This window comes from Nycticebus coucang, chromosome 14 (genome assembly GCF_027406575.1).
Source record: "Nycticebus coucang isolate mNycCou1 chromosome 14, mNycCou1.pri, whole genome shotgun sequence".
Classification (NCBI taxonomy): Eukaryota; Metazoa; Chordata; class Mammalia; order Primates; family Lorisidae; genus Nycticebus; species Nycticebus coucang.
In genome coordinates, this window is record NC_069793.1 from 93,984,169 (window position 1) to 93,998,738 (window position 14,570).

The window sequence follows — 14,570 nt, forward strand, 5'->3', positions numbered from 1 at the left end:
TTAATTCCTTAGGTTTCTAGGCTGTCTGCCTTCTTTGTTCTATTTTTCAGTATTCTTATGCATGTTGTGTTATGTTCAAGGTTTTTTAGTTGTAAGAAAGAGGACCTGGAAAAAATGAACTACTCAATTTTGGTCAGACTATCTTATCATTTATGAAGTGGAAAATTACTATGTGCTGTTTTTATCGCAGATCAGTGTTGGAGATAGTTGGGCTTATGGTGTAGAATATTAAATCTTTTGAGAAAAAGAAATGCATCTAAATATTAAATGCAATTTATTGTACCATAGAATTCAAAAGCAGGAAGTGGAGGAAAGTCACAGATTACTTGGGATAATCCTAAAGAATTAGAAGGTTACATACAAAAACTCCAAAATGCGGCCGAACGCCTTGCCACTGAAAATAGAAAACTGAGAAAATGGCATACTACATTTTGTGAAAAGGTATATTTTGTTTATAAAATTGAATAAGCTGTGAATTATATTAATTAAAAAAATAAGGTATTTCTAAAAACATCTTATTTTGAAATAATTTGAGACTTAAACTTGCACAAATAGTACAGAGAATTCATATTTACCCTTCTGGCAGCTTCTCCTAATGTTAACAACTTACATAACCTTGGTATATTACTTTAACTAGTTTATCAAAACTAGGAAATAGACCATTTTTGAATTTTTCAACTTTTTTGTATCTTTTCCAGGATACAATCCAGAATTTCACTTTCCATTTACTTGTTGAGTTTCTATAGTCTCCTCCTTCTTAGTCTTTCCCATGTTTTTTTTTTTACTGTGATGAATATAAAATATCTCTCAATTTGATTTTATGTAATGTTTTCTCATGATTATATTGGGGCTATGTAATTTTGACGGAAATACCACAGAAATGATGCTTTGCCCCGTCAGTATATAAGTTAGATATTGATAAGTCTTATTACAAGTTTAGTTGAACTTGATCAATTGTAAGGTGGTGTCTGTGCAGTTTCTCCACTGGAAGTAAATATTTTTTCATACTTTGAGACCATTATGATCTAATTTTTAATAGGTGGTTATGCTTATGAATATTGATCTGCTTCGGCAGCAACAGCGTTGGAAAGATGGACTACAAGAATTGAGAACTGGCTTAGCAACTGTGGAAGCACAGGTAGAGTATATGTTTTAAGCTGTGCTTGTACTTGACCTAATATGACCTAATATGGCATATGAATTGATGAAAAGTTCATAAAGATTATCTTTAAATCTTTACTAACTAATTCTTAATAATTTTAGAATTATTTGACTAAATTATCTATAAAGACCATATGTTAACAGTGAAGTTACATTTAAAAATACAAAAATAAGTTTCTATTCATCTTATAGAATGCCAAATCCCTTAATTCAGAGTTTGTAGTATCTCTGACTTTGTGTTTAAATATCGACCATTCGTTAGTACTCGTTTAGATAATTGTGACATCTGTAGAACACGAGTTAAGTTTAGGCAGAAACTTAATGATTGAAATAACCCTAACATTTTTTTCCTGTTTTGGAATAAAATTTCAATTCTATTCAAATTTTGACATAAGACATGAGGTATATATAAAGGTGGCTAGTGCAGAGCCTGCTACACAGTATGTGGTGATGTTATCTTAGTTGAATGAGTTAGGTATTTTATACGTTCACATATACAGGGAGTATCCAAAAAATGTATACACATTTTAAGAAAGGAAAAACCTGTATTAAAATTGTCTACATTTGGGGGGCACACTGTGTACTTTTCAGGTTTTTGTTTTTCTTTTTTTTTAGACAGAGTCTTACTCTGTTGCCCAGGCTGGAGTGTCAGCCTAGCAACCTCAAACTCCTCCTGGGTTCAAGTTATCCTCCTGCTTCAGCCTCCCAGTATCTGGGACTATAGCCACCCACCACAATGCCCAGCTAATTTTTCTATTTTTAGTAGAGATAGGGGTCTCATTCTTGCCTAGGCAAGATGGTTTTGAACTCCTAAGCTTAAGCCATTCTCCTGCCTCAACCTCCCAGAGTGCTAGGATTACAGGTGTGAGCCATCACACCTTAAGAAATAAACAAAAGTACTAGAATTGATACGTTTATGGTTGTGGTTGTATGGAAGCAAAAAAGTATGTGAACTATTCTAAGCCTTCTTTCTTTTTTCTTTTTTTTTTTGCAGTTTTTGGCCGGGGCTGGGTTTGAACCCGCCACCTCCGGCATATGGGAAAGGTGCCCTATACCTTTGAGCCACAGGCGCCGCCCTATTCTAAGCATTCTAATATTTTAAGTTTTTAAATATACAATTGATTATATAGAGAGTGGGAAGGGAAGAGCTATACTTGATGGGAATTTTTGAAAAAGGATTAAGAAGTTCACAAAATAAATCATTTGGTACTGCATCATGAAATAAAGTCCAAATGTAAGTCATTTAATATTTCCTTGGTTTTTAAATTTTCCTGATTTTTTTACATACTGTTCATAAGCACGATGATTAGAGGTTTTCATATTTGACTTCATATACTCTTATACTAAAAGTGGCAAATGAGGAGGTGTATGTTTTAAGATATTAATGAACTTTTTTGCTTGTAATTTTTCTTTATATGATGTGAAAATATTAAACGAAAAATTACTGCTTAGTTTTTAAATAAAACTATGACTGTAACATATTAGGGATTCCAAGCAAGCGACATGCACGCATGGAAGCAGCACTGGGATCATCAGCTGTACAAGGCTCTGGAGCACCAGTATCAGATGGGCTTGGAAGCACTTAATGAAAACTTGCCAGAAATAAACATAGACCTAACTTACAAGTAAGATGTTTTTAACCCCCAATTTAATGTTCAATTTATAATTTTCTAGTAATTTATATTTTAAAGTTATTTATTTCCTTCCAGACAGGGACGGTTACAGTTCAGGCCCCCTTTTGAAGAAATCCGGGCTAAATATTATAGAGAAATGAAGAGATTCATCAGCATTCCAAATCAGTTTAAGGGAGTAGGTGAGATGGGAGATGAATCTATTTTTTCTATTATGATTGATAGAAACGCAAATGGATTTCTGACTATTTTCAGCAAAGCAGAAGATCTGTTTAGAAGATTGTCAGCTGTTTTACACCAACATAAGGTATAGAACATGGAATTCTCTATCTTTCTAACGTAAAATTTCATCTGATTGATTGAATTAACATTAAATGTATAAATTAATTAGCTGTGTGGCATAAAATTAAAATATCAGAGAGTAAGAACCAGATTTATAGATTCTTATATAGCATAGATCTATGCTGCAGATCAGAAAAAAGTTCTAAATTTATTTTTTGTTTTTGACTATTTTGTGAAGATTGAGAAACTAGTATTTTGATTTCTGCTTTTTTAAATTGTTGTGTCCACTTGGTATGTCATATGAGTCTGTTGTGTCCATTTTAATTCTTCTGAAGCTCTAAAGTTCATGAAATAAAGTGATTTAACTATTTCTGTTTAAGTGTATCATCTAAATTGAGGAGGCATATTAACTCCAAATATTAACCTTAATTGCATTGCTTATTTGTATTGATTCTGGGACATAGGACTGAGTATTTGGCGTTCATTCTAGAATGAATCTGGATACATACAGATTTGTAGTCCGTAATGACTCCTGGCTTTTCAGGAGTGATTCTGTCTTTGAACTTTGTATGCGTCTAATTTAGAAGAGAATCTAAAGAAAGGGTTTTTTCTATAATTTTCTTACAAAAGTCTGTGATCACCACATTTTTAATATTGTTTTTGTTGTTCTTTCTTCTTCTTCTTCTTTTTTTTTTAATATAAGGTCTCTCCTTGTCACCTGGGCTAGAGAACAGTAGCATCCTCATAGCTCATCGCAGCCCGCAGCTTCTGAGCCTGAGCAGTCCTACTGCCTTAGGCTCTCGAGTAGCTGGGACGATAGTCACCCCACCCCACCCTGCCCAGTTCATTTTTTAATTTTTTGTAGAGAACGGGCATTTCACTCTTACTCAGGCTGGTCTTGAACTCCTGGCCTCAAGCAGTCCTCCAGCTTTGGCCTCTCAAAGTGCTGTGATTATTTGTCTGGCCTTGTTCATTTTTTTAGGCTATGGAGTAATGATGACATTTACACACTTATGTGGTCAGTTACTTGTATGCCTCACATTTGCCCCCTTTTAAAGGTCTTAATATTTGTATCTTAATCCTTAAAATATTAATTTATTCTATCTCTTTAATAATGTTTTTTATTCTTTAAATAGGAATGGATTGTAATTGGGCAAGTTGATATGGAAGCTCTGATAGAAAAGCATCTTTTTACTGTACATGACTGGGAGAAAAATTTTAAAGCATTGAAAATAAAAGGAAAAGAAGTAGAACGACTTCCAAGGTATTGGAGGTTAATATAGTAATAGTACTTATGTGCATAATAATTTTTGATATGGATAGTAAGGTGTTTTCTAGTTACTGGTATTGAAGTCAGACCACTCTAGATTTCAGCTATGACACTTGAGTACCATCTGGGTACTTGTTTCAACCAGAATTTTTAGATCCTTTATTAAGCTTTGTATAATTTAAGATGAATGTGAGATTTTTCTCAGAGTGAGTCTACTTCAGCTTCTGTTTGCTTGGAACACTACAATTTATGTTAGGTACTATGCAAATAATTAGTCTTTTAAAAACTATATGCCTTTTTTCTGATTATTTACAGTATATTTATTTTATAATTTTTTTTTTTTTTTATTGTTGGGGATTCATTGAGGGTACAATAAGCCAGGTTACACTGATTGCAATTGTTAGGTAAAGTCCCTCTTGCAATCATGTCTTACCCCCATAAAGTGTGACACACACCAAGGCCCCACACTCCTCCCTCCGTCCCTCTTTCTGCTTCCCCCCCCATAACCTTAATTGTCATTATTGTCCTCATATCAAAATTGAGTACATAGGATTCATCCTTCTCCATTCTTGTGATGCTTTACTAAGAATAATGTCTTCCACGTCCATCCAGGTTAATACAAAGGATGTAAAGTCTCCATTTTTTTTAATGGCTGAATAGTATTCCATGGTATACATATACCACAGCTTGTTAATCCATTCCTGGGTTGGTGGGCATTTAGGCTGTTTCCACATTTTGGCGATTGTAAATTGAGCTGCAATAAACAGTCTAGTACAAGTGTCCTTATGATAAAAGGATTTTTTTCCTTCTGGGTAGATGCCCAGTCATGGGATTGCAGGATCAAATGGGAGGTCTAGCTTGAGCGCTTAGAGGTTTCTCCATACTTCCTTCCAGAAAGGTTGTCCTAGTTTGCAGTCCCACCAGCAGTGTAAAAGTGTTCCCTTCTCTCCACATCCACGCCAGCATCTGCAGTTTTGAGATTTTGTGATGTGGGCCATTCTCACTGGGGTTAGATGATATCTCAGGGTTGTTTTGATTTGCATTTCTCTAATATATAGAGACGATGAACATTTTTTCATGTGTTTGTTAGCCATTCGTCTGTCATCTTTCGAGAAAGTTCTATTCATGTCTCTTGCCCATTGATATATGGGATTGTTGGCTTTTTTCATGTGGATTGAGTTCTCTATAGATCCTAGTTATCAAGCTTTTGTCTGATTGAAAATATGCAAATATCCTTTCCCATTGTGTAGGTTGTCTCTTTGCTTTGGTTATTGTGTCCTTAGCTGTACAGAAGCTTTTCAGTTTAATGAAGTCCCATTTGTTTATTTTTATTGTTGTTGCAATTGCCATGACAGTCTTCTTCATGAAGTCTTTCCCCAGGCCAATATCTTCCAGTGTTTTTCCTATGCTTTCTTGGAGGATTTTTATTGTTTCATGCCTTAAATGTAAGTCCTTTATCCATCTTGAATCAATTTTTGTGAGTGGGGAAAGGTGTGGGTCCAGTTTCAGTCTTTTACATGTAGACATCCAGTTCTCCCAACACCATTTATTGAATAGGGAGTCTTTCCCCCAAGGTGTGTTCTTGTTTGGTTTATCGAAGATTAGGTGGTTGTAAGATGTTAGTTTCATTTCTTGGTTTTCATTCGATTCCAAGTGTCTATGTCTCTGTTTTTGTGCCAGTACCATGCTGTCTTGACCACTATGGCTTTGTAGTACAGACTAAAATCTGGTATGCTGATGCCCCCAGCTTTATTTTTGTTACTAAGAACTGCCTTAGTTATACGGGGTTTTTTCCAGTTCCATACAAAACACAGAATCATTTTTTCCAAATCTTGAAAGTACGATGTTGGTATTTTGATAGGAATGGCATTGAATAGGTAGATTGCTTTGGGAAGTATAGACATTTTAACAATGTTGATTCTTCCTGTCCATGAGCATGGTATGTTCTTCCATTTGTTAATATCCTCTGCTATTTCCTTTCTGAGGATTTCATAGTTTTCTTTTTTTTTTTTTTTTGTGGTTTTTGGCCGGGGCTGGGTTTGAATCCACCAACTCCGGCATATGGGACCAGCGCCCTACTCACTGAGCCACAGGCGCCGCCCTCATAGTTTTCTTTATACAGGTCCTTCACCTCCTTCGTTAGGTATATTCCTAGGTATTTCATTTTCTTTGAAACTATGGTGAAGGGAGTTGTGTCCTTAATTAGCTTCTCATCTTGACTGTTATTGGTATATACAAAGGCTACTGACTTGTGGACATTGATTTTATATCCTGAAACATTACTGTATTTTTTGATGACTTCTAGGAGTCTTGTGGTTGAGTCTTTGGGGTTCTCTAAGTATAAGATCATGTCGTCAGCAAAGTGGGAGAGTTTGATGACCTCCTCTGCTCCCATTTGGATTCCCTTTATTTCCTTGTCTTGCCTAATTGTATTGGCTAGAACTTCCAGCACTACGTTGAATAGTAAAGGTGACAGAGGACAACCTTGTCTGGTTCCAGTTCTAAGAGGAAAAGCTTTCAGTTTTACTCCATTCAGTAAAATATTGGATGTGGGTTTGTCATAGATACCTTCAATCAGTTTTAGAAATGTGCCACCTATGCCTATACTCTTCAGTGTTCTAATTAGAAAAGGATGCTGGATTTTATCAAATGCTTTTTCTGCATGTATTGAGAGGATCATGTGATCTTTATTTTTGCCTCTGTTAATATGGTGGATAACGTTTATGGACTTGCGTATGTTAAACCAGCCTTGCATCCCTGGGATGAAGCCTACATGATCATGATGAATGACTTTTTTGATGATAAGCTGTAATCTATTGGCTAGGATTTTGTTGAGAATAATTGCATCTATATTCATGAGTGAGATTGGTCGGAAATTCTCCTTTTCGTTTGGGTCTTTTCCTGGTTTTGGTATCAAGGTGATGTTTGCTTCATAGAATGTGTTGGGGAAGATTCCTTCTTCCTCAATTTTTTGGAATAATTTCTGCAGTACAGGAATAAGCTCTTCCTTGAAGGTTTGATAGAATTCTGGTGTGAAGCCATCTGGACCAGGGCATTTTTTGGTTGGAAGATTTTTTATTGTTTCTTTGATCTCAGTGCTTGAAATTGGTCTGTTCAGGAGCTCTATTTCTTCCTGGCTGAGTCTAGGGAGAGGGTGTGATTCCAAATACTGATCCATTTCCTTCACATTGTCAAATTTCTGGGCATAGAGTTTCTGGTAGTATTCAGAGATGATCTCTTGTATCTCTGTGGGATCAGTTGTTATTTCCCCTTTATCATTTCTGATTGAGGTTACTAGAGATTTTTCTTTTCTATTCCTCGTTAGTCTGGCCAATGGTTTATCTATTTTATTTATTTTTTCAAAAACCAACTCCTTATTTCATTAATTTTCTGAATGATTCTTTTGTTTTCAATTTCATTGATCTCTGATTTGATTTTGGATATTTCTTTTCTTCTGCTGAGTTTGGGCTTAGATTGTTCTTCTTTTTCCAATTCCATAAGATCTCTTGTGAGATTGTTGATGTGCTCTTTTTCTGTTTTTTGAATGTAGGCATCTAAAGCGATGAATTTTCCTCTCAAAACTGCTTTTGCAGTATCCCACAGGTTTTGGTAGCTTGTGTCTTCATTGTTGTTATGCTCAAGGAAGTTAATGATTTCCTGTTTTATTTCTTCCTTCACCCATCTGTTATTCAACAGAAGACTGTTTAGTTTCCATGCCTTTGGGTGGGGTCGAGCATTTTTGTTAGAGTTGAGTTTCACCTTTAGTGCCTTATGGTCTGAGAAAATACAAGGTAAAATTTCAATTCTTTTGATTCTGTTGATATTTGTTTTGTGTCCCAGGATATGATCAATTTTGGAGAATGTTCCCTGGGGTGATGAGAAGAATGTATATTCTTTATCTTTGGGGTGGAGTGTTCTATATGCGTCTATCAAGCACAGTTGTTCTAGGGTCTCATTTAAATCTCTTATATCTTTGTTTAATTTCTGTTCAGAGGATCTGTCCAACTCTGTAAGAAGAGTGTTAAAGTCCCCTGTTATGATGGTATTATCAGATATCATATTGCTCAGACTGAGTAAGGTCTGTTTCAAGAGTCTGCGAGCATTTAAATTGGGTGCATAAATATTTAGAATTGAAATGTCTTCCTGTTGTATTTTTCCCTTGACCAATATAAAGTGACCATCTTTGTCTTTTTTGACTTCAGTTGCTTTAAATCCACACGTATCTGAAAATAAGATTGCAACTCCTCTTTTCTTATGAATTCCATTTGCCTGAAAAATTGTCTTCCAACCCTTGACTCGGAGCTTTAATTTGTCTTTTGAAGCCAGGTGTGTTTCTTGCAGACAGCAAATGGATGGCTTGTGTTTTTTACTCCAGTCAACCAATCTATGTCTCTTCAGTGGGGAATTCAAGCCATTAACATTTATTGAGATAATTGATAAGTGTGGTAGTATTCTATTCGTCTTATTTGGTGAGAGTCCATTGCTTAGTTTTATCTTTTGCATCAGTTTGGAGGTTAGGTTCTGTCCTTTAATTTCTGAGTTCTTACTTTGCTGCTGATCTGTTGTGGTGGTCAGTGTGCAGAACAGGTTGAAGTATTTCCTGTAGAGCTGGTCTTGTTTTGGCGAATTTCCTCAATATTTGTATATCCGTAAATGATTTGATTTCTCCATCAATTTTGAAGCTTAGCTTAACAGGGTACAGAAATCTGGGCTGGAAATTGTTCTGTTTAAGTAGATTAAAGGTAGTTGACCATTGTCTTCTTGCTTGGAAAGTTTCATTAGAGAAGTCTGCGGTCACTGTGATGGATTTGCCCCTGTAGGTCAACTGATGCTTACTCCTGGCAGCTTGCAGAATCTTTTCTTTTGTCTTGACTTTGGACAGGTTCATCACAATGTGTCTTGGAGAAGCTCGGTTAGAGTTGAGGCGACCTGGGGTCCGATATCCCTCTGAAAGCAGTGTGTCAGAATCTTTGGTGATATTTGGGAAATTTTCTTTTATAATATTCTCTAGTCTGGCTTCTATTCCTCTGGGGCATTCTTCTTCCCCTTCTGGAATTCCTATAACTCATATGTTGGAACACTTCATAAAGTCCCATAATTCTGACAGTGAACGTTCTGCTTTCTCTCTCTTCTTTTCTGCCTCTTTTACTATCTGAGTTATCTCAAGAACTTTGTCTTCTACCTCTGAAATTCTTTCTTCTGCATGGTCTAACCTGTTGCTGATACTTTCCATTGCATCTTTAAGTTCCCTAATTGACTGTTTCAGTTCCTTCAGCTCTGCTATGTCCTTTTTATATTCTTCATATCGTCCATCTTTTATTTGATTCTGTTTTTGGATTTCCTTTTGGTTATTTTCCACTTTATTAGCAGTTTCCTTCATTGTTTCCATCATTTGTTTCATTGTTTTCAACATGTGTATTCTAAATTCCCTTTCTGTCATTCCTAACATTTCTTTATAGGTGGAATCCTCTGCAGTAGCTACCTCATGGTCCCTTGGCGGGGTTGTTCTGGACTGGTTCTTTATGTTGCCTGGAGTTTTCTGCTGATTCTTCCTCATGAGTGATTTTCTTTTATCTGTTTCCTTGCCCTAATTTTCCTTTTACTTCCTCTTGCTCTTTAAGTTCTCATGCCTGTGGAAGTTGTAGGCAGGTTTAAACGGATTGAACACACGCGACCACTTGCCGGTTTTCCACTGTTTTAGTCCTCCTCTTGGGGTCCAGAAGTCTCTTGCTGACTCCCTGTATCCTCGCAGGGGTGATGATAGGCAGATCCCGCCAGCCAGAGATGCCTGGAGTCCTATCTCCCCAGACTCACCGTGCCCAGATGCAAGGAAGCTGTTACTCGGCCGCCATCTTGCTCCGCCTCGGACTCATTTTATAATTTTTTTAAATACAGAAAAGTAGAAAGATAATTACTATTAATATTTGATATTTTTGGCATATTAGAATATATACTTAGAAAATTCCGATCTTATTACATCTTGCTATTTTTATTTAATACTATTTTATTAATATTTTGCTATTCCTTAAAAATGTGATTTTTAATTATATGAACATATAAAAATTTATTTAACCATTTTAATTTTTTTCACTACCATCACCATTTTAATTTTTAATTATATGGAAATTTAAAAATTTATTTAACCATTTCTTTATTTAACTTGTTTCTAAGTTTTCCTCATAGTTAATACTTTGATGAAAATACTTACACATAAATCTTGGAGACAGCCTTGAAAATTTTCTTAGGATAAGTTCTTAAAGTAAACTTATTAAGACAAAAATATGCCTATTTTAAAATTATTACATATAATTTGCTCTTTATAGAATTGCATTATTTTATATTTTGACCAGAAGTTCTGAGAGTCCTCTGCCTAAACAATTGAAGATACAAATTAACCATTCATTATACGTATTTTTGTCATTTGATAGGTATAAAATGATATCTCATTATGTTATTGTTTAAGTGCCGTATTAATCTGTATTCACTTTCTATCTATAGTTTTTCTTTCCCTTATTGTTGTTTGTATTTTGGCTGTCAGATTGTGAATTTTTTTATAAATATTTAAATAAGTATATTACATGCTGGGAGAAGAAGAGCTTATAAATATTTAAATATATTCTCTTGATACTTTAGTAATTTATAATGTGCTTCTTTTTTTAAAGCTGACACATGCACATATGTTTAAAATAGTAATATTATAATAAAATCATTGTTTAATGAAAAATTAGTATTTATAAGGGATTTTTATTATATTAAACCAAAGTGTGCTTAAAGATCACAATAATACTTAAATGATTATCATATAACAATGAAACTTTTCTTCTAATTAGTCTTTTTCCTGTCAAAATATGTCCCTTTGGAATTTTTCAGTGCTGTCAAGGTAGATTGTTTAAATATTAATTGCAGCCCTGTGAAGACTGTGATTGATGATCTCATCCAGAAGTTATTTGATATGCTTGTTCTTTCTTTGAAGAGGTCCATCCAGGGTAAAGAACATCTTTAATTGTTATTTTTAATTAATTTTATTTGTTGAGGCATGTACTCTGACAGTTATTAAATATGACTCTCAGTAATGATTAAAAATCAAAACCGAACTAAAAAATTATGAAATAACATTTTCTCGAAATGACAGTTTAAAAAAGTAGGAAATTCCATGTTCAAACCTTAAATCTAAAAATTGAAGACATCCTTATTTATTTTCAGAGCTAGTATCAATTGGTTTCATGTTACTGAGAAAGTTCCCAATTTTTAGTAAAATTAACTAAGAATGAGTACATTTTAATTTTTTCTTTTTCTTTTCTTTCTCTTCTTCCTCCCCTCCCTCCCTCCCTCCCTCCCTTCCTTCCCTCCTTCCCTTCTTCCTTCCTTCCTTACTACCTTCCCTCCCAGGGTCTTGGTCTGTCTTCTGGGCTAGAGTGCAGTGGCATAATCATAGCTCACTGCAACCTCAAAACTCCTGGGCTCAAATGATCCTTCTGCCTCAGCCTTCCAAGTAGCTGGAACTACAGGCACAGGGCACTGTGCCCAGTTAGTTTTCTATTTTTTGTGGAGATGGGGGTCTTGCTTTTTTCAGGCTGGTGTCAAACTTCTGGCCTCAAGCCATCCTCCTGCCTCAGCCTCCCAAAGTGCTAGGATTATAGGCCTGAGGCACTATGCCTAGCTTAATTTTCTTCTGAAACATTTTAAATATAATACAGAACAACTAAACTTTTATGAGAAGGAATTTCTTTGTTTATTCCACATTTTGAAATTTTATTTTGTGAAAGCAAATGATAATTTAGAATTTAATGTATTTCATGTTGTGATTAATGAAATATTTTTGGTGGTAGTAATAACATTTCTTGCATTTGCTATTTCCTATTCAGCTCAATTACATGAAATTGATACATTTGTTACTGAGGCTATGGAAGTCTTAACAGTTATGCCCCAGTCTGTGGAAGAAATAGGTGATGCTAATTTCCAGTATGGCAAACTCCAAGAACGGAAACCAGAGGTGAGACTCACAAAGTAAAGTTATTATTGTTATTTTTTACTATATTAGAAATGTTTAAATTAGATAATTTTGTGTGATTATTTAGAAATACATCATGTCAACTTTATAAGAAGGTCTTCAATGATGTGGTCCAACTCCTTGGCTCCTAATTATACTCTTGATGCTATCTGTGTTGGTGCAATTAAACAGTAACAGTAATACCTAGTATTTTTTCAAAAGTAGTTGCAGTCTATTTTCTGATGTGGCATAATGGAGAAAATGTAAAATAATTCATGCCGTTACTTTTAGGGTTATAATTTTAGGATGCTAAAGTATGAAGTTAGAGGGAATTAGGAATACACACACACAAAATGAAAAGAGTTCATAATTAAAGACAAAGATGAAAGAGTGGAAAAGATTCATAAAAACAGTATCCACAAGGCTAGAGCCCAGAATAAACAAGCCAAAGTTTTATAGAGCATATTATGGATAATTTAGTTGAAGGAAAAATAACTCAAATTAGTATAAAACTTTTATGTGTCCCTCCTGTGTGATAGACTTAAAGTTATAAAGAGCATTTAAAGGGGAATGAAATAATATACCTTTCTGATGAAAGAAATGGTATATTATGTGATGGCCTAGAAGGAGATTTAAAGGTGAATAAAATAATGTATCTGTCTAGTAGAAGGAATTAACTAGAAAAGGAATGGTTATGAGCTGTAGCAGTTGAGCAACATTTATTTACGAAGGTATTTGATAGATATTTATCAATCATTTGATATATCCCAGGTACTGTGCTTGGAGGTGGGGATGTAGCTGTGAACATGCTCTGTTCTCATGGAGTGTCTACTCACAGGCAGGTCAATTAGTAAACTTGTGATGTCATTACAGGCAAACCTAAGTTCTGTTTTTAAGTATGAATTAAAATCCTGTTCTATCATTTTCTTTTTGATTTTTCTAGCGCAACCTGGCTTATTTGTCCATTGGCTTTTCTCTGTTTCTCAGATGAAACTGATCCTGCCCAGGGATAGCAACCTTGTCATTGAGATATATTTGAATTTCTTATGTTGTCTGTATTATTATGAATGTACAGTGATATTTAAAAATCTTTAAGTGGATTTTATTGTTTTGTTGAGTAGTAAAAGCACAAGTGTTAATTATAAGATACTAATCTTTTACAGTGCTTTACAAAGCATAAAGGCAATTCAAGTACCCATTGACCTACCCAGACTGTTTAATAAAATTTAGGGCAATTTCAATTAGAAATCTTGAGTGTAGGAGCGTAATTTCACTTCTTCAGTTATATGTTTAATTACATTTTTCATGACTTTCTTGTCTCTTTTAAATGGAATAGTTTAGTTAACTTACATTCTTAGATAATCACCAAATTTAGCTCTTTTAGAAGTCTTGTCTAGCATTTTCTTTTCTTTTTTTTTTCAGACAAACTCTCACTTGTCACCCTTGGTAGAGTGCTGTGGCGTCACAGCTCACAGCAACCTCCAATTCCTGGGCTTAGCCGATTCTCTTGCCTCAGCCTCACCAGTGGCTGGGACTACAGCTGCCACAATGCCCAGCTATTTTTTTGTTACAATTTGGCCCTGAGCCAGGTTTGAACATGCCACCCTCCGTATATGGAGCCGGCACCCTACTCACTGAGCCACAGGCACCGCCCTAGCATTTTCTTATGAATGGAACAATTATAATGAGAACTTTACTTTGACTAGCCATCGTGTTGTCTATGGATTTCATTTAGTCTCATTGTACTACATTTATTATCTCTTTTAACCTTTGATGTTAGAGTGATTTTATTGAGCTTGTATATAATGATAAATAACCACTAGAAAGTTTATATCTAGGAATTTTTTTTGTTTTTGCCAAATCAGCATATCCAGGAATTTAATAAATTATTTAAATGCAAAAATATTGCATTAAAAACAAAATTTAAGGTAAATTTTCAACAAAATTTAAAATAGAATTTAAACAAAAATTAAAATAAATTAACTCTTAGAAGATTTGGTAAAATAAATTGTTATTCAGATTTGGTTTTTTTTTTTTAAACCTTTAGATTTTGCCCTTATTTCAAGAAGCTGAAGATAAAAACAGACTTCTACGAACTGTGGCTGGTGGAGGTTTAGAAACAATTAGTAATCTGAAAGCTAAGTGGGATAAATTTGAGTTGATGATGGAAAGTCACCAACTTATGATTAAAGATCAGGTAAGAGTCTTTTAGTTATTTTATTAAAATAGATACTTA

At 34.6% G+C, this 14,570-nt stretch overlaps 1 protein-coding gene across 2 annotated transcripts in view; it reads left to right on the forward strand.

The window, feature by feature from the left end:
• DYNC2H1 (dynein cytoplasmic 2 heavy chain 1) overlaps positions 1 to 14,570 on the forward strand; it is a 306,843-nt gene that overhangs the window by 30,812 nt on the left and 261,461 nt on the right. For both annotated transcript variants that reach the window (XM_053562839.1, XM_053562840.1), the window contains exons 14-21: positions 289 to 441; positions 1,040 to 1,138; positions 2,647 to 2,786; positions 2,871 to 3,099; positions 4,211 to 4,338; positions 11,215 to 11,330; positions 12,210 to 12,337; positions 14,382 to 14,531. In XM_053562839.1, the coding sequence (XP_053418814.1) occupies positions 289 to 441; positions 1,040 to 1,138; positions 2,647 to 2,786; positions 2,871 to 3,099; positions 4,211 to 4,338; positions 11,215 to 11,330; positions 12,210 to 12,337; positions 14,382 to 14,531 (1,143 nt within the window). The remainder of the gene's footprint in view (positions 1 to 288; positions 442 to 1,039; positions 1,139 to 2,646; positions 2,787 to 2,870; positions 3,100 to 4,210; positions 4,339 to 11,214; positions 11,331 to 12,209; positions 12,338 to 14,381; positions 14,532 to 14,570) is intronic.